The sequence below is a fragment of the Solea senegalensis genome, linkage group LG9 (assembly GCF_019176455.1).
Source record: "Solea senegalensis isolate Sse05_10M linkage group LG9, IFAPA_SoseM_1, whole genome shotgun sequence".
Classification (NCBI taxonomy): Eukaryota; Metazoa; Chordata; class Actinopteri; order Pleuronectiformes; family Soleidae; genus Solea; species Solea senegalensis.
Window position 1 is genome coordinate 14,116,060 of NC_058029.1, and position 20,201 is coordinate 14,136,260.

General features: G+C 40.1%; 1 protein-coding gene across 1 annotated transcript in view; it reads left to right on the forward strand.

The window, feature by feature from the left end:
• The window catches only part of cdkal1 (CDK5 regulatory subunit associated protein 1-like 1), a 207,508-nt gene that overhangs the window by 90,260 nt on the left and 97,047 nt on the right, over positions 1-20,201 (forward strand). The window contains exon 8 of the mRNA XM_044034474.1: positions 278-381. Coding sequence (XP_043890409.1) covers positions 278-381 — 104 coding nt within the window. The remainder of the gene's footprint in view (positions 1-277; positions 382-20,201) is intronic.

Below are 20,201 nucleotides of genomic sequence, written 5' to 3' on the forward strand. Positions count from 1 at the left end.
GTACTTTTAGATTTCTTGAAGACCTTTCACCTCTCATCCAAGCGTGTCTTCAGTTCTGAAAGTTTGTTGTGAACTTAAATGAGAGGAGTGCAAGTCCACTTTTACTCAGTTGTAAGTATCTTCTAGAAACAACTGCAAATGAGATGAAATTTTGCTTTTATTTTTGGCATCACACCCTGAGTGCAGCAAGAAAACTCCTCTCATCCTTTCTTTAAAGAGTAATAATAACCTCTTGTTCTCTTTCACTGATTATCACTATGTTTCTGGATCTCTTCAGGTGTCTGAATGCGTGTACCTACTGTAAGACCAAGCATGCTAGAGGAGACCTGGCCAGCTATCCCATCGAGGAGCTCGTGGAGAGAGCAGTGCAGTCTTTCCAGGGTGAGTGCTTTAGCTCTGTGTCTCTCTCACAATAATAAGATATTTTATGACACATTATCTTCTTTCTCTGTAGCAGTGCTTAATGGCAATACGAGTCACATAATTCACAATGTTTAAGTAATTAATGGAGCTAATTATAATTGTTTTGGGATTGTGGGAAGTTATGTGCTTTACTGAAAAACACGTTGAGTTGTGTAGATCTGGCAACGTTGTGTTAACTCATTTGACATCAGTTTGAATGTAACCGACTTAAAAGTTAAGCACTACAGCTGCAAGTTTTGTCTTCAGTTGTGGCTTCAGCATTCTACAGTAATGTGCTGCCTGTGTGGTTGTGTGTCTGTCCAGTATATGGGTGGGAGGGCGAGGCTTTATTCACCCTTGCTGATGTTTTTGTTCGTGGGTAGAGGGTCTGTCCAGTTGGCTCTAATTCTATGCCAGATGAACAGCTTTTGTGCCCTGGCATCTGCTCCTTGAGAGTAGACTCCCAGAATCCCCAACTGCGCAGCAGGCCATGTGTCTTTTAGAGCCCCAGGCGGGTCAGTCAAGGGCAAACTTACACACTCATAACACAAGTCTCACTTCCAAAGCTTTGGCTGCATTATTATTTTAGTGTCAGCGTAACCTGTTGGACCTTTCAAAGTTATTTGTTTGGTGTTAAGTCTCAATTCTGTACTGTATCGCTATGAACAGAGGCTGAAAATAACATGCATAATTAGGGCCGCGCAATTCATCGAAACTTGGGTTTCAATTGCAGTTTTGGCCCCAAACAATTAAAAAAACAAAATAATGAAAACAAAGCAATTATTACAGAATGGGGGCTTTTATTCTGAAAATAATGCTTTTAATGGTGTCACGGTGGCAAAAATACAACAGTGTAATACCCGGGTTAAAGATATATAAGGTAAATTCAAACGTTTCATTCAAATTTCATGTTTAGGTACAATAAATTGTGTTTCAAGTGTTTCAAGTTAATGGCAATGAGTAATCGTTTGAAACTGTCGTGATTTCATTTTTTGACCCTAATAATCAGGAATGTTATTTTTTCCCATAATCAAGCAGCCCTATGCATAATCATGTTAATATAACCTGCTAGCCTAATTTAACATCAGATGCTGTGTTTGGGATCTTCATGCTCGGAGAATAACAACCTAAGGTCAAATGTCTCATCGCATTACCGTTTGTTTGCTCATGGACATGATTCAAATCAGTGTCTTCTTATTCCACTGTTCATAGTGATACTCAGTTTTCTAGTTAGAGACATTCCTTTTATAGTGGCATGCATTGGTTTGGGAAAGTGTCTCATTTTAATAAGAAAGGCAGCGCTATCTTTAACAACTGGACAATTGTGCATCACGGTGCCTTAAGAACCTCCTTAATAAAACATAAAAAAAATGAGACTGTCGGCAAACAATTTAAAGGCAGATGTTCCAGCAGCAACATCACATCACTGTTTTGACAACAGCCGAGATCTTCTCACAGAACTATTACGGGCGATGCTTTGAGGCAGTGGGGACATACTTAAATACAAGTCATGATGTGCACGACCTGTGGTCCCCATGCTGTTTTTGTTTTCAGACTGACAGCCCACTGTATTCAAAATACACAAGAGACTGGCTGTTGATGCAGGTATCAGCACAAAACTGAACTTGAAGTCAAGAGTGAGGGCGTAACAGATGTACAGATGCTAGAGAGTGGTCTAAATAATTTTTTAGTAAATACTCACCTCTGTTGGCAAGAAGTATCTCACAGAGATGATTAAGTCTGGGATGTTGGAGTGAGTGCCGTTTCATTCATATTGGGGGTAATGAAAAAAGTGACTGCGTACCCTTGACAAGGTCATAGCTTTTCCTTAATCCCTTCCAGAGCTCTGCAAAACAGCTGCATTCGCACCACTGCAGTGCCCGGGGGTGGGCAGTAAAGGGCACACTAACCAGCTGCTTGAACTTAGGTGTAAGTGTGTCTGTGTGGGTGTGTGTGGGTGACATTGCAGGGTAAGGGTTTACCTGCCCTTTACACTTGTTTGAGAGTTGTATACCTCACCAATATAAAGTTTGTTTTGTGACTCCCATTACTATGCTCAATTAACAAACCCATAATGTAAATATTTACCCTGAAAACTGCTCGTTTCAAAATCTTCGCATTAGCCTCCCGAGAGTTAATGTTAGTTACAGCCTCAGGGAATGAATGAATTACTGGATTAATCCCTTAACAAGACAGTTTGTGAACGTATCTGTAGAATTCAAAGCACAAACTTCACTTTCAAGGTCATGTATAGAGGGTGTGCGTGTGTATGTGTGTGTGTGATACGTTAAAACACAGGAAGCTTGAGTGTCAGAGACGGTTAGTTGTTTTCAAAACAGAGAAAGAGGAAGCTCGAGGTTACCGCCTGTCATGATTTACAGACAGTTGGAATAAGATGGAGGCAGAGATGGGTTATGAGAGAGGAAAGAGGTGAAGTTTCACTGTCTGTCTGCTCTTGTCTCCTCGGTGGATCCAGAATCATGCAGTGTTCAATTTAGTGAAACTGTAAAAAATTCCCTGCTCTCAGGGATTTTTTTTTTCTTTCTCTTTTGCAACTTTATCATCGCACATAAACACAGACATGAATGTTTAATGGCCACCAGATAAACATTATGACAAACTGTTTTCCATCCTAGTCAGATGATATAATTCTCTCTCTCTCTCTCACACACACACACACACACACACACACACACACACACACACACACACAGAGTCACTGGCGAGTGTGATAAGCAGGGTTCATCTCAGGAATAATAGGGAATAGGCCGTCTAATATAATTTCACCCGTCACATATTATATATTTCTCCTTTGTTATACAAATACAATCATCTGCCACTTTTATGAACCAAAGTCGTGTTATTTACTCTGTCATATATTTTTGTTATGTTTGGAATGACATTAGGCAGTGCAGCAGTGGCCCCGTCTCTCTCTCTCCTTCTTCTTATCTCGAACAAATTGAGCCCCGCAAACAGGCCCCTGCAATTTGATTTGCTGTTTGATTTCTTTTGAATGAAAAAAAAAAAAAATTGGATCGCGAGTATGAATGTTAATTTTGACTGGGCACGTCAGCCTTCATTGGGGGCCTTCATTTGATTGGTTTATCTCGGGGAACTTTGAAAGGATTTATGGGATTTATTCAAATTTGATTTCGGGTAAATAGCTGCCTTTCCATCTGGAAAAAAAAATAAAGTGTGCGAGTGAACAGCTTTTAAAGTAATCTGAATTATTCAAATGTATGAATGGATAATTTTTAACATCAGAAAGGTTCGTTAATGTATGCAGGTAATGGGGGCTAGGAATGTCATCGGGAATGACAAGGTTGTGTGTATGTGTGAAGCTCGTGTGTGCCAGATACTCGTAAACTGTGATTATGTGTGGGTTGGGTTGCGTGTGTTTTCTCAGTTGTGTGTATCCTTTAGATATGTGTATGTAAAACAGCCAAAAGTAGAAAATATTTAATCAAATTCTTCTGGGTGAGCTATTTCACAGAGGGAAGTATTCTCTCTGAGGTGAGCAGAGTGAGAATATAGAGAATATAAACCTACAACCAACACTCATGAGTCGTCTGCCAGCAACACAGGGACTGTGTGTGCCTGTGTCTATACTTCCACTTTTTGTTTGATAGGATTTTATTTTTATGAATTTGCAGATCTTTCTTTGACATGTTTCTACAGTTTTGGTCACAAATGCTCATCAGTTAAGACGAGTCATTTCAAATCACGAGTAATGCGGCTCCAAGAAATAAACAATGCGGTTGTGGGTTCGTATACCGGCTCCGTTAGTCTACATGGAGGTGTGTCCTTGGGCAAGACACGGAACCCCACGTTGCTCCTGACGGCCGTGAGTGAGTATGAAAGATGAGTGAGATGCGCTGTATGAAAGTGTGAGTGAAAGGGTGAATGGCAAAACTGTAGTGTAAAGCAGCTTTGAGTGGTCATCAAGACTAGAAAAGTGCTATATAAATACAAACCATTTACCATAATCATCTGGTTGAGCAGTTCTGGAAATTGCACAATTCTCCATGACATCTATCAGAAGTCTGCCAACAGACTAGTGATCATGGCCCCCTTCAGACTTTGTGCTATCCTGAGAGAGCTTATTGCAAGTGGACAACTTTAAGTTTGAGCTCACACAGGAATGTGTGAGTCCTTTAAGTGATTATAAAGCTTTAAACGTACATATGCTGGTTCATCTTCTCCCATTGGAAGCATCTTCAAAAAGGCTGTCGACGTCGGAACGTACAGACATCCCTCGTGTTGTAAATGTGGCGCTACCCTCCCTCCAGTAAGGCCCGACAGTAGACGAGGCCACGAGGTGCCAGAGCTGTGAACGAGCGCAAACTCTATTTTCGTCGAGTCTTCAAACCCCCACTGTGGCTGTCACCGTGTCATTTTAAACTGTCAGCGAGGTGTTTTTTGAAATGGCCCCATCTAAAAGAGGATATGACGCTTCATAGCTGGAGACGGGCTGCAATCGTCCCTACATGACACACCACATCAGTGTGCAACATGCATCTTAACAGTCGCTAGACAGCTTTAATGTTTTCTTGGAGGGGCTGCAGTGAGTGCTGGTAAATGACTTTGATACATAAGATTCCAAACAAAGCCAAAGGAATTATATTGCACAAGTCCCTTTCATATGATAACCTCATACATCAAATGCATATGTATACACACACACTAATATTCATAGACTGCTTTTCCTATTGTTTCCACATGACTGATGGCATCAGTGTCGAACATAGATATTAGCTGAAATGACAATCCTTAGTCCTTGCTCTAGCTGGATGACATATGACAGATCGCCATAGATGGACAGATATGTGGGCTTGCTTGTTGGCTAGCTCCAACATCTGTGACAGGTGTCAGCTCCTGTTTACCTCTGCTGCCATGTGACACATGGGGCAGTCATGGCTGACAAAGTTTGCCAGGGATGATCCTCTCCACACCAGTTCCGCCAGGTCGGCTGTTCCAATTTAAGTTTATGAGGTACTGTATATTTAAATGACGCCTTAGATTAGATAACGAGAACGAGCAAATGAGCCCGTCGGTGATAGCGAGTCGAAGGAGAGCGCGGTGCGAGTCAGGAAACAGATTGACGTGTTAAAGCAGATGTCAGAGTGTTTCTGTTTGTTAGCTATCAATAACATGAAGTATTTCCTCTGCAGATTGAAGTGCACATACTGTATAGAAACACATCTGTATCTGTATACACATTCGGCAGCATATGTTTTGAATGCGTTCAAGTTAAATAGATGGAGGTTATAAGATTAAACGGAAAGCCTGCCTCTAATTTGTCTCACATTGATTGAAATTTGGCAACAGAGATGGAAGCAGAGGAGCAGAGAGACTAAATATCGATAGACGCACATTGATCATAGTTAAGTCACCACCATCAAAGTGCCATCTAGTGGAAAGACTTTTGAAAAACTGCTGAGCAAGCAAGCACTAACACAAATGTCCTGTGTGTGAGGAGGCAGTCAAATTCATTATCCACTGGGAAACGCTTTCATGGAGAAGCTACACATAGATTTTCTGAGTCTCCCCCCAGGCCCATAACTTACTGATGTGTTTCACCCAGACAGAAGTTTCTTCTCATGTGCTTTTCAGGACTGAGAAATAGCTCAGGATTCAGAGACACCTTTTTAAAAACTGGCATTTGTGTAGCCACTGAACTTACTCCCCAGAGTTTGATGTCTCTAGAACCAAAGTGTCAGGAGTGATGAGTGATTTCATTTGCACTGGACAGTCTCATGTGCAACATGACACTAACACTACCAAAGAAGATGTATGAGAACCAAGACAAAATCACTGTTTCACAAATATTATGATATTATGAGGCCAATAAATCTGTTTTCTTACATTGTTAATCTTGTTATCATTTGTTATGGAATCACTTATGCTTTAATGCGAATTATTACGTTATTATTTATATATATATATATGTGGTGAGAAAATTTACTGTCAAAGTGCAACAGCTCAACTCCCACAGACGCTCACTTACTGTATGTGTGTCTTCTGAGCCGGGAGGTTTGTGTGTGTTTCTTTATGGGGTCACATGCGGGTCAGTATGTGTCTGCCAAAATGACAGACAACACAGCTTGGGGACTGCGTGTCAAAAGTTATCTTGATAGCCCATTTTACGTTTGACTTTTAAATGTTCACTCAAGACACAGCTCAGAAAGACGGTGTTCTCAAAGATCGGCATAAAATGTCTCATGGGTTTGGCAAAAAAGCTCCAAATACATTTTCTTTGCCGTGTGTCTGTGTCTGGCACTGAGAGATTCTCCATTATTCAGTTGTGTTTTTATTTTCAACACCGCATGCGTAATGCGCGTTGGTTTGGTGATTATCCTTTTCCGCTTGAGTTGAATTACACACACACACACACACACACACACACCTACACACCTGAGCGAGTGACAGTTGTGTGAGAGGAAGTTGAAACTTGAAAACAATTAAATCAGTGGTCTGTAAGTGAAGACATGCTGGCACCGTGATTATATGAAACAACAAATCAACAGAGGATATTAACGAGTCTGAAAGATTACAGCTCTGTGTGATTCTTCCCTTGTGCGCTTTTTTCTTTGCATCATATTATAATCCTCACCAGGTACCTTAGCTACCATTGTTGAATGGGTGGTGTGCATTAATTACATAGTCATCAAGTCACTAAGGACTTGTGTTTGTAGTCTGCTCATTATTACATGTGTCTCTCTCTATACTTGTGTGTGTGTGTGAGAGAGAGAGAGAGAGAGAGAGAGTCAGAGAGTTCATTGTTTAGGCCACCGAGTCAGAAAAGATGAGGAGTCAGCAGTTCTTTTCTTTTTTGGTCTCCATTCTTCTAACATATTAATGTTTTCTTTGTCTTTTGCTCTTAAGTATGGTCGTCCTTCATTTGCTTTCTCGGCTCTGCCTTCCTGTTTGACTTTTCACTCTCTTCGCAGGCTAGACAGAAACACAACAGAGGGCGGTGTGTGTGCACGCACGTGTGCGTTTGTGCGTGCGTGTGTGCATGTATCGTCTTGTCCTGTGATTTAGTGCCAAGCTGGCAGCGGAGAGCAGTGAATAGGGGGCCCCTTTCTCACAAAAGAGAGCACGGGATACACACATACACACAAGCGCTCGCACACACGCACAGCTCACAGTCGGAGTCAGACTGCAGGCCACCAACTGCACACCTGGCATGGTGCTATTATGTCACCAGAGTGTGTGTGTGTGCACAAGGGTGTGTAAGTCCAGCAGACGCCATCTGCTCTGTCCTCTGTGAACTTGTGTCTACATCTCTCCTACTTTATTGCACTATTTAAAAATGGGTTAATACCCTCAACTAACATTCTTTTTTTGTATTATTATAGTAGCCCAGCTATTTTACTATGTTTACTACTATATTTATATTAAGTGACAATACATATTTCTGTTACACTGAATGCAAAGTTCTGCAGCTGTTTCCTGATGTGTTTGCTACTGAAGTGCTGCTGTTGCAGCTCACAGCTGGACTTGCACAGTATTTACTTGACTGTCATTTCTATACTACTTTTAAATATGAAAGACATAGAAGAATTGGTCTGAACAACAATATTAAAAGTTGTTTTCCAACATTTGAAGGCCAAGGCTGTATATGAAAGTGAATAAAAACAGCTCAAAAGAAGCAACATAGCTCTGAAATGCATTGGACAATTGTGTGTCGGTGTAGGTGTGTGTGTGGGGGAGATTCAAAAATATATTTTTTTAATTCCCTTCTTTGCTTTTGCCCCCCCCCCTTTCACATAGAGATGAGTTTATATTATTATTGTGTTTTGCTCCTCAACAACAGAGTGGGGGAGGGGAGAGCAGTTACAGATGTAGTCAATAGGTGGCAGTAAGACACTTAGGTTTACACTTGGACCATGTGCTCGGTTCACTGGCTTTGTTTTTGTCTCTTTGGCAACACACACACAAATGTGAGTCCTCTGACTCACATTTGGCTTTTACTTTTTCCCCCTAAAATGCCACTGTGTGTATATGTGTGTGTGTGTGTGTGTGTGTATACAATCCCCTTCCAAAGCTGTGAAGCACAGCACCGCTCTGTTGTTTACATACCCACCTCCTCCTATATTTTGACTGTGAGCCAAAAAAAAATCAACAAAAATTGGAAAAAAATATTATATCGTCTTCAATGCTGTGATAGCCTAGTAATAAATATTTTGAATGTGTGTCCACTCAAAGAAACGATGTTCTCAGGTACTATGAGAGCTCATGTGTTTAAACTCAGATCCTTCTGGAGGGGAAAGGTTATTCACCCTTTATGATTTTATTATATGTATATATTTATTTGCATATTACACTTTGTTCAGTGACAAGAGAAGGAAGTGTCATGTATGAATCATATCGTATCTTATGTTAGTGTAGTTTTCTTTGTTCTTTTCTTTGTGAATCTTGGACTTTCTTCGACTTTCTTGTTTTTCCCCTTTTCCTCTTGCATCCTGTCTTTTGCTTAGCTTGTCTGAAAGCTCGTCATAATTCAAAATTTAGACACCCCCAGCCCCCCACTCACACACACACACACACACACACCCCTGACATACTTTTCCTTTAAAACAAGACATGTTGAAATACATCTCTCTCCTTGCACCAGGTCTCATTTCCACTCTGCCATGTTCCTGCGCTAAATACATATTTATTTATTTTTCTCATTATTATTTTTTTCCTCTCATTTCAAAATGTATCCTAAAAGTAAGCCTTTGCGTCCTGGTTCATAACCTGTCACTCCAGTCTTACTTACAACAGACTACATGTCTACAGGTTTGTTTCCATAAGCCTCAGTGAGTCATGAGATACACACACACACACACACACACACACACACACACACACACACACACACACACACACACACACACACACACACACACACATCTACAAGTGGCTCAAGTCCTCAGGTTTTGTGTCTACTTTGAAGTCTAGACTTGGAGCTCACACGGCTGGAGAGGGAGAGATTAATTGGGCCGTTTAATCTACACAGTCCCTTGTTTGAACCCTTTCAGCTTTTTGGCAGTGCCACAAAACCAAAGCCCTTTAGATACCTGCGGAGATTAAAGTTTTCTGCCATGTGGCATCTTTCACTCATGTGGGTTTCTGAGCAGGGATGACTGCATTAGATCAGCAAGTGATAGATGATCAAACATTCAGTTTGGTTGTAGGTGACACACTAACTAATGCATCTTTGAGTGTGACACTCTCTTTCCATCCATTCCTTATTTGGAAAATACAAACACAGGTGGTGTTGATTGAAGGAAACAAACAGTTGATATAAGATTGTTTTGCTTTATAAAACTGAAATGACAAAGAGTTACACATCTAGCAGACTGCTGACTTTTTATTAGTTATGTAAAGCTGTCAAAAATGGTGTGTCCTGTCAAACTTTGTTTGACTTCTTATCATTAAATGAGATAAACAAAGGACAGACATTCTAAAGTCATTTCCAAAACCGGTTGTCTCAACAGAGAAACAGCTTTTTGCCCCCCATATTGAACCCGGATACCTGAACAGGCAACATATTTAACACATTAATTATGAAATTGACTTATGATTCAAAGACAGTTCATTTAAATGTGTCCCATATCATAGTCTATCAAAGCGAGGGAAAGGTGAACTCATTTCATTCTCTGTTCTCTCAGGTACCAGCCTTCTGTCGTTAATAACCCACACAGCCCTTAAACACACATAACATGCACATCCACTCAACACACACATCACAATTAATTGGTTACTCTACCTGTAATTAACTTGAGCCTTACATCAATGTTGTGATCAACACAACTCATTACCTTTAAAACGGGGACTTAAACAAAGGAGACTAATGAAAGCCTGAAGAGTCAGACTGAAAAGTGTCAGAAAGAAAATGATAGGAAACAGCAGTTATAAATTAATAAAATGTGTCTTGATGCAATCTCAATATGTGGCCAAATGTCTCTTCATCAGTTTCCTTTTCTGGTAATTGTTGTAACCACTCTCTTCCTTAGTTGTTCTTGAATTTACTGCAGAGCCTGGTATAATGTGAAAAATGAGACAAGCTGAAATGGAAATCCAAACACAATGCAACTGCCCCACTTTTGCTCTGGTGTTAGTCTGTTTTCCTGTCTAAATCTATTCCATCACTTGACTCCCACCTTACTCCCCATGCTGGTTCTGTCCTTCACTTTGTTGTTCGTCTTCCCTCACATTGCTCTCTCTCCCCTCTCTCTTACAGCTTTCCCTGTTCCCTCGTTTTTTCACTTCGTTTTTTTCTCAGATCAATTGTCCTACCCTACCCTTTCCTTTCCTTTCTGGTCACATCTCACTAAATTAATGACCCATTTGTCTTAACCAGTCTACTTTCAGAGTATCAAGACTTCCATTATCATCAATAATGGGTAGTCTTAGTCTCAGACTCCATTATTGTATTTGTGCAGTTATTGTGGCTTTGCAGATTGTCAAATGGTGTTGAACTGAGCATGTCAAGCTTGTTTTATTTTGATAAAATAATTATTTAACCAGAGCTTTTACTCGTTTAAGCATAATAATGTTAATTTTATGAAGTAACATTATATATTGTTACTGTAATGAGTAGGATCCAATGTTGGGGAATGTACTGTGTGACTCACAGAGAGACCAAGGGAATAAATAATATTACTGAAAATGTATATTATCTATATTAAGAATATAGACATTATCAGTACAACAGCAACACTGTCAAAACTGTAGCAGGACAGATGGGACGTCCCAGGTAACCGCATAGGAGGACAGACTGGACTTATTACAGTTCCTACTTATTACCGTAACAATATACAATGTTACTTAATAAAACTAATGTCAAATATATCCTTCTATGTGAGTTCCCGTCTGTGTGATTGTTTATTTGGAGTCGGAGCCATTTTATGAACATTACAAATTCTCAGCTTCAGTCCAACATTCCTTTGGCAACACATGACCTTAGAAAAAAACCTGAATGATTGTGTTAGTCCAACTAAAACCACACTTTAAAAATACATGGAAACATGTCCGTCTGACTGAAATGACTAAATTGAATTTCTCAAAGTCTCAGCACATGGGCCACAGTTCCCACCCCCGGCTTAAACCTGGAAATAACAGAGGAAGCAGATGCACAGAAGTATAAGACATAACAGAAACAAAAATATGAAAGAAATCCATGCCAGTATATTTGTTGGACTGATGAGGAGACTGATTTTATACTCTGACGGCTTGACTAATTGAATATGTTTAAGTTCACGGAGGAACATAGCCGCAAACTCAACCAGAAAGTGTCTAATTCCAACAAGCTGGAAAGTGCCACTTTGCCTCCTGGCTTAATGTCGTCCAAAACACTACATTCATATATTGTGTAGTTGAGCTACAGCCATAGTTGTGATTATACAACCACTACAACCGTAGCTGGACTTGACTATGCATGGAAATGTGTTGAGTCACACTATCTGTCACGCAGCCAGCAGACAGACGCAGTCCAAATAGAGCAATTTCATTTCTGCAAAAATATTCTACCCAGTGATAATGGTCAGTAAATTATCTTTTAATATCCCTTCAAATGTGTCAGCTGTCCCCCAGCCCCCTCTAAAAACTGAATTCCCACTTATTCATCAGAGAACGATTTTTGAGTAGATCATTTGGTCATTCTGTGAACTTACGTTATCAGTGATATGGGCAATAAATTGTTCTTTTTTTGCCTTCGTTTTAAAAGGAAAAGTGTGTACCTAGAAAACGACAACAATGTTGGCTGAGTGTAATTTGCAGCTCTGGACAGCATGTGTGTTTGACCGCACATACTCGTGCTTGTTTGTGTGTTTGTTTCCCTGTGGTATACGTATTTTTTGATAGCATCGGGGGGTCTCTTCACACCCCCTGCAGGAACCAGTTCTCACATAGTGGACCACCCGTGGCCATAGCCACGAGCCCCTGGTGTTGGGTGACATGAAAGGCCTACAGGGGGACAGCTGATGCACATGCTAATGCTCACACAAACACACACACACACACACACAAACACATTTGCTTAGAGAAATGTTTTGAAAACGATGGAAATTACTGAATATGTCCTTGAGTAACCGTTCCCTCTAACTCTTTGATCTCAAATTGTCTCTTCCCGTGCTTCAGGTTGTACATGTCATTGCCCCTTGACAAACAAGCTTTGCTTTGTGAGGGAACAAACAATAATTTGTCTGATTAAAATGACATTCAAGACAACCTTCACTAAAAAATGTATATTTTGTATCTTATGTGTGAATGTGTGTCACTGCAGACAACAGAACTGAAGATAACTGTGACATAGATACCTTTTTGACTTGCAGATTATCCATTATTCCATCAGTTTTCCTTGCAGATAGGAATAAACTGACAATAATTCATTTTTTTTTATTTCTTTCTTTGAATATCTCATCCTTTTATGTGATGTGTCATTATAATTCCCTTGGAAAGTATTAGTCACATTAATTTGGCAACATTACACTACAAAGAAGAGGCTAAAACAGTCACCAAAAGCAACACAAAACACACATTCATCAATACAAAAAGTGTCCCCCTCATTAGTCATTAGTAATTAAATTTTTGTACAGTTAGGTCTACATCTAGAAACATTTTGAATATTGAGTCTATGTCTCCAGCCACATTATTAGCCACATGCGTCATCCGACCGAAGTAACGGGAGCACACTGGGCTTGCGAGGATTCTTTCTGTGATGTATTAAAGTGAAATACGATGTGGTGTCAACACGGGATGTTTTGTTCTGAAAAGTACGTTTTATTACCTGGCGTCATCTCCCGCCTGTGCTAAATTCTGAATTCTGCAGAATTTATGCGGCTCTGCTGCAGCATCTACCAGAAATAGAAATGCAGCGTATCCACTCCGACCATCCGCAGCTGGGCGGACCCGAAACACAGCCGTTACGCAAACCAGTGTACTTTGACACATTGACTCAAGTGGATGCTTGTCAGCTCCAGAGATGCAAAGCAAGTGTATTTTGGGGGTCAAGGCTGGCTCATAAATATCTGTGTGCACCAGGGTGCGCTGAGCATGTCCTCTCATATGTGTAATATTGTAAATAAAAAGAGCGCTGCACTTGATGTAAGACTAGGCATCGGTTGCATTACTACATTTTAGATAAAGGCTGTTGGAGCTTTCTCCTGTTGTCTGTGATTTCCCGTTCAAGTAGTGCTCATTTCCTCCTACTCTACTGAGTTATGAATGCTACTTGAATCTACTTGAATGCTTGCAGCACTCTTAATAAAGTAACAATTATTAAAATTGTTAATAAAATAATGAAAACTGTGTGGAGTATCAGGGGTGGGGGTGTTTTGAATGTATTTCAAACTTGATTTTATTTTTCTTCAATGCTACATTTTCACCAGTCACCCATACAGCAATTATATGCACTGCTTTTATCTATCAATCACACCCATTGCTGCAACGTGGTGTTGATGTCTGTGAAGCTTCTCAGTCATCCAGGTCGTAGATATTCTTACAGAGTTGGCTGTAGGGGAAGTTGATTTCCCCTTTCACTAAAGAGGCTTCTTCACTTTTAGTTTTCAGAAGCCAGTTCAGAACTTGTAAAGGGCAGTTGCTACAGCCATTGTTGCTTGATCTGGTGCAGGTTGATGATGTCATTGCTCAGTGCACGCGTATAGGCCCCAAAATCTATCGGATTCAGATATGATTGTTTTCATTCATGTTGCATGGCCACACATTGGATTGGATTTAGGACCACATACTGAAATGACACGAATCTAATCTGAAAATTGGAATTGACAATCACGTTTCTGTGTCCACATAACCGTGAATAGAATGACGCGTGATCCTGGTAATCTGAACGTAATCTTCTGACAGCCTTCTATAACTTTTCTTAAAGCTGTTGTTGTTTTAGTTTTGGTGTTTACATTGGTTTGGTGTATTGGTCATACATACATACACATATATATACATATACGTGTGTTTGTGTGTGTGTGTGTGTTTATTTATATAACTGTTTGTTGTTTTGGTGTTACTGTGGAATGTTTTCTGTGGCAGGTGGCATATGTAGAGGGCAATGTTGTGGAGCATTGGGAATTTAAAACAGTTTGCTTGTGACACCACACTGACAGGATGACAGATAAGACGCCTGAAAGTAAATACCAGTAAACGGCTACAGCACATGAAAGACAAAGATTTAAAAAAAAGACAATTTAAGGAGCAGCAACAAGAAGAGCTGAGAGGGAAGTTTAGTAAAAAGAAAAAAATATTTGGGACAATTAAGACTAATGTAAAAATAAGTTAAATGCTCAAAGTCTCAATGCATGTCTGGAAGCGGCTTTACCATTTTTTTTTATTTTAACTGTGTGAGGTGTCCTCTGGTTAAAAACAAAAGGAATTGTTTCTATTTCTTAAGGACAAACCTATGATCTATGCATCCCATGGTCAAACACACAGACACACGCTGTTTGGGACATGTTAGAACATGTCTTCAAACTGTATGTCAGCCTTTTTATGTGGGTCTCTTGCTCTATGAGATATGTAGATTCAGTGAGTCATGCTCTGTGTGCATAAGAAACAAGTTGCTCATTTTAAACCAATTAGTTGGTCATTAGAAAAGATGAAGTTATTTGTGTTTATTTAGTTCAACTTACATTAATAAAATAAATAAGTAAAAGTAAGATTCTCTTTTTATCTGCCATACTGAAAGCAGCCTTCTCTCACTGTCGATAATTAGTCAAGTTTCTCTCTTCTTTAAGTCACGTGGCCTGAGTGTTAACATCTGTCCTCAGAGGTCCCATTACAACTGGACAACCCTAAGTACGATTGTTCACATCTGGTATTAACATGCATCCTGGTTGTGTATCCTGTGAGACTCCTGTGATAAAAACTCACTTTCCAGCGCTGTGTGCAAGAACACAAGGATGTAATTTATTCTCTGACTTGAGCTTAACCTCAGAGAGGAGCACCTCTGTATGGAGTTCTGGTCCCGCGATTGGATGAAGTGTTGTCGGAAGAGTGAGTTGTCTTTCAAGTGGAAGTAGCTCCACTACTCTACATACCGATATGTCCTTGGGCAAGACACTTAAACCCCACAAACGTCATCTCCGTCACTACACCACATACCCCAGTGCGTATTTTGCATTGGTGTGGACGTTACACTATTGTGTCCTCTGTGCCATGTTGACTGATTGGACCATTGGCCCTCTAATGGGTTTAGGTTTTCCGTTTCGTCTGAAATGAACGCAAAGTATGGATGAAAGGCTCCGACCGTCTCCATCTCTTTCGTAGAGTATAACTCTTACATTCTATCACGCACCTGGGATGCTGTCCTCAACAGGACGTCAGACAGTGTAGTTATCCCCTGCTGTCTGACAAACCTGTATAAAACAGGAAGCAAGTCACGCTACATGTAACATCACGTGACCCTTCTTAGGACGAAGGAAGGTCATCAAAAAAAAAACATTTTTTTTCTGTCTGACTGAATGAAATTCAAGCTCAGTGATATTACCAAGAAGACAGGATGAACATTTTTGCTATGTTAATGAGTCTTTAGCCCTAAACTGAAGCCGTTCCTTGGAAAATAAGTTCCTGCCACATTAAAACCAAGTTTTGGTCTCCATGAGGACTCCATGAGAACAAAAGAAAAAAAAAATACAAACACACACAAAAAACAGTCTTGACAAGACTGTCAAACAGACACTTTCACACCTTCTCTTACTTAAATGCACACACACACACACACACACACCGACTAAGTGAATTAACAAACACAAACATGATGCCTGCTGGTGGGTTATGAATATATTAGCATAAATACTGACCAGACTTATTATTATTTATCACATTAGTGGCTGCAAAACCACATAGGCAAACATGAACACACACACTGCAAAAAATGGGTCAACAACCTTGAATTGAAAAGAGTTAAATCTTATTATGTCTAATTAATAACGCAACTGTGGTACTGCACGTGTGTCTGAATGTTGTTTGTCTTTGAGGATAAATGTCATGTGTGTATTTGTGTACTTTGACTTCTTTGACAGCTGATATTAACCGTCAATGACTTCTTAATATGCTCTCATTTCCACATGTAAGGTCACCGCTGAGACATTTGTCTGTGTGTCAGCTTGTATTTGTTACCTCTTCTGCTATAAACACTGACTTTTACGGGACCAGTAGTTTTCAGGGGGACCACAACCTGATGTCCTAATGAGACAGAACCTCTTATCTGAGAAACTGGTTAAGTGTGGGACTAAGATTTGAATTGTGGTTAGGTTTAAGTTAGGGTTTCGGCATTAACTTTTTATGGTTAAAATTAAGGATTATGCTTTATTCTGTCTGTTCCAAATGAATAGAAGTCTCTGCAGTGTCCTAAGAAGAATAGCTGCACAAACTTGTGGATTTGTGTGTTTGTGTGTATGCCTTGGGTGCCTTGCAGTTCTTGAGGTCTCTGAAGCATACAGAAATGGAATCCAGGCCCTGTAGCTCCCTTTGACACGCTCACCCCTCTCTCCCTCCCTCACACTCTCTCTGTGTCTCTGCCTCACCGTCCACTAATGTAAGCATCCTATCAGCCATTCATCCTCCCTACGGCTTCATCTCATGCACTTTTAATGACGTACAGTACAAGTTCATTATCCTCATAGAATGACACGGGGTCAGATCTCGAGACGGTATGGATAGTCCCTGCTTGATAGATTGCTGCTTCGCACAATTCACAACAATATTCAGTCCCAAACATTCACATTGGTGCTGAAACGATCTGATTGATCAGTAGATCATCAGGTGACTGTTAATCAGTAAGGGACTGAAATAAATGGTCTTTCAAATGTGACATTTTGCTCAATATCTCTGTCCATTGTGAGAAAGTTTCCTTCATATCACAGTAACACACAATGTATGAACAGCTAAATCTGACTCATTGTGACAGTTGCATCTTTTTTTCAAATCATTTCTAAGTGCGTTTGTGATTTGGTTAGTAACTGATGAGAGAAGTTTGCTTTCCAAAAAGAAAAAGGCCTGTTGATTGCTGACCAAATCATCAATAATGTTTGTCTCTTGAAGAAAACAGTTCTTCCACATCATCTGTTTGTTATTGTTAGTCATTATCTACCCAGCTTATTTGTTTTTCAGTAGTGAAAGGCTGCTGCTCATGCACACAAATCTAAATTGCCTTGAGGCAAAAAAAATAACCAAAATATACTGTCTATCTCCCAATGAATGGACCTCCTTGTCCTGTTTGTGGTGGTAGTGGCTGAAACATCACCTAGGATATACTGGCTGAGAGGTGTGAACCGGCTTTTCCCCCCCTTATGTGAATAGTTGTGTTCTCCTAACAATGCACCATTGTGTGCTGGTTTGCCTGAGGCAAGAAGAATATTAGTACTTTGAAACCTGCCATTTTCAGTGGAACAGTTTATCACTTACATCAATAAACAATTGATTGCCATCCCCTCCTCCATCTTTCCCATCATTCATTAGTTGTCTGCCACTCCTCTCGAGGTCACAGGAAGTTCTCAACAACCTGCAACAGTATGGACACGGGAAAAGGCCTGTTTTGTTTTTTCTCTCCCTGCAGATTCTCTTCTGTATGTATTCTGTATGTAGTAGTGCATTTGTGTTCGCATCTTCACAAGAGGCTTCCTCTTTGACGACACACACAGGCATGAAAAGATGAAAGAGAAACTGTAATTTATCATGATTGTATCTTACAGTATCCTCTCTCCCAATTACGCTCTATACATTTATATACACAGCCCACAAACACGTATAGATATACATACTTTATAACACACGCGCACACACTACTTGAAGACCTTCTGCCAATTACTTTTGATATCCACATACATTATGTCTGACCCATATACGGTATGCTACGGCTTTTTTCGTATGTATTACATACAGTTCATGAGCACGCAGTCATACATGCTTTCATGTATGGAGACACTGCTGGTGTGCACGGAGCGATCCTGACCGTAGTTCGCAAACTATGTGAAAGTAGGTTAAAGCTGACATGATGTTGTTGTTTAAAGGATTGTGTTGGCGGTTCATTAATGCCGTGCATGTGCATCCACACGTGTGCATGTATGTGCAACATGCACTCGTAAGCTGTGCATGCACACATGCATGTATTTGGTATAAACATGTCTGAGGGAGAATATTTGCATATACAAGTGTGTGTGTGTGTGTGTGTGTGTGTCTGGTTAATCCGCGATGATGACGCTACCTGCCAAGACACCCACACACTGCATCAACAGTTGTGACTCTAAATTAAGCTGCTTAATTACTGCAATTAAATTCTGCGTGTGTGCGTGTGGTGTTTATGTGCGAGTTATAGTTTGCAAGTGTTTGTGATGGCGTTTGAAAGAGGTCCTGTGTCTGTCTGTCTGTGTGTGTGTATTAATCTGTCAATGCTCGCGTGTGTGGAAATGGTAATTTCCCGCATGCCTGCGAATCAAAGATTACCGTAGTTTACGAATTGGAGTGAGAGCTTTTGATTCTAAACCTTGAGAAAAATAGTAAGAATCTTTGTCGAGTTTATTTAAATTTGACAAGGGAACATTTCTCTTTGATGTCAGCTAATGCCACTCAGAGGACAGTCTGGAGTGAGTAAGTCTTCAGAGGAGGAGAATGTGTGCAAACTTTGTGACAAGTAAACTCCATCATTGGAGATAAATCTTTAATAGATAGAAATGGACGAGTATTTTTTTAGTCACACCTGTGAAAACTCAAACACTGATGGGACATCAAGGCAAAGTCAGAAAATAAGAAAATGTCTCATTAAACTGATTCAGTTAGTTGTTGTGATGGACTCCCTTGTACTTTATTATTTAGGGTCCGATCGCACGTAGGACCCCATTGAAACTGAAGTATGATTCTGATTCCTAACATTTTTTTTGCATTTAGGCCAACCACATTACGCGCCGTCGTTAACTTTTGCCTCTTTTTCCTCCAATTGCTGTTGTTGACATCTGCCCCAGAATTTTTAAGTGTGTAGTGGTGGGCGAGGAGATTTACTCTGGAGGCTGACAGCCAGAGGGGATTGGCTGGCCGTGGAGGACGGGGTAGGGACTAATGTGAATGAAGGTCAGACAGGCCTTCCAGGCAGTGATACTGCAGAAAAAGTGTGTGTGTGTGTGTTTATGTGCATTTTGTCTCCAAGTGATGCAGTTAATGAACAATGCTTTCTTTCAAAGGAAGCACTTTCAAATGACCATGCAATTCATAATGGCTGAATACTTCCTCTTCCAGACCTTAATTTGTGGTCTCATACACATTCATTGATGGCCAAATGAACTTGTGATCGCAAGAATTTGCCGGTCAAAAAAATAAGAGTAACTTACTGATCAGAAGACCCTCAAAGAAATGAAGAGAAGACAAACAATGTTAGTAAATTACCAAATAGATATTTAGTAAAATATTTAAAAATATTACAGATTACTCATCTTTACATGGCATTTTCTCTTTCTCTACATCTCTTTGACTCTTTTCTCTCTCTCATACAACATTTTGGACACGCACTAACTGAATGAATGCACATGAATAAAATCATGTTTATCCATGAACTGTCAATGTCAACACACATCTTTCTTTGTGTGTTGTGGTGGTGGGGGGGTTGAGTTTATATTCTGATTAAATATAGTCTCCGTTGAAACCAACAAATCAAGTAAGACGAGTATGGTTTCAATCTTGTAGGACTCGTAGTTTGTGTCCTTTTCTTCTATTTTGTCCTCCTGGTGTTTACTTAAAACTGCAAGTGTAAAATGTGCTAGCAGGCAAAAAGGTTTTTTCTACTGTGGATGGCTCGATAAAACTTT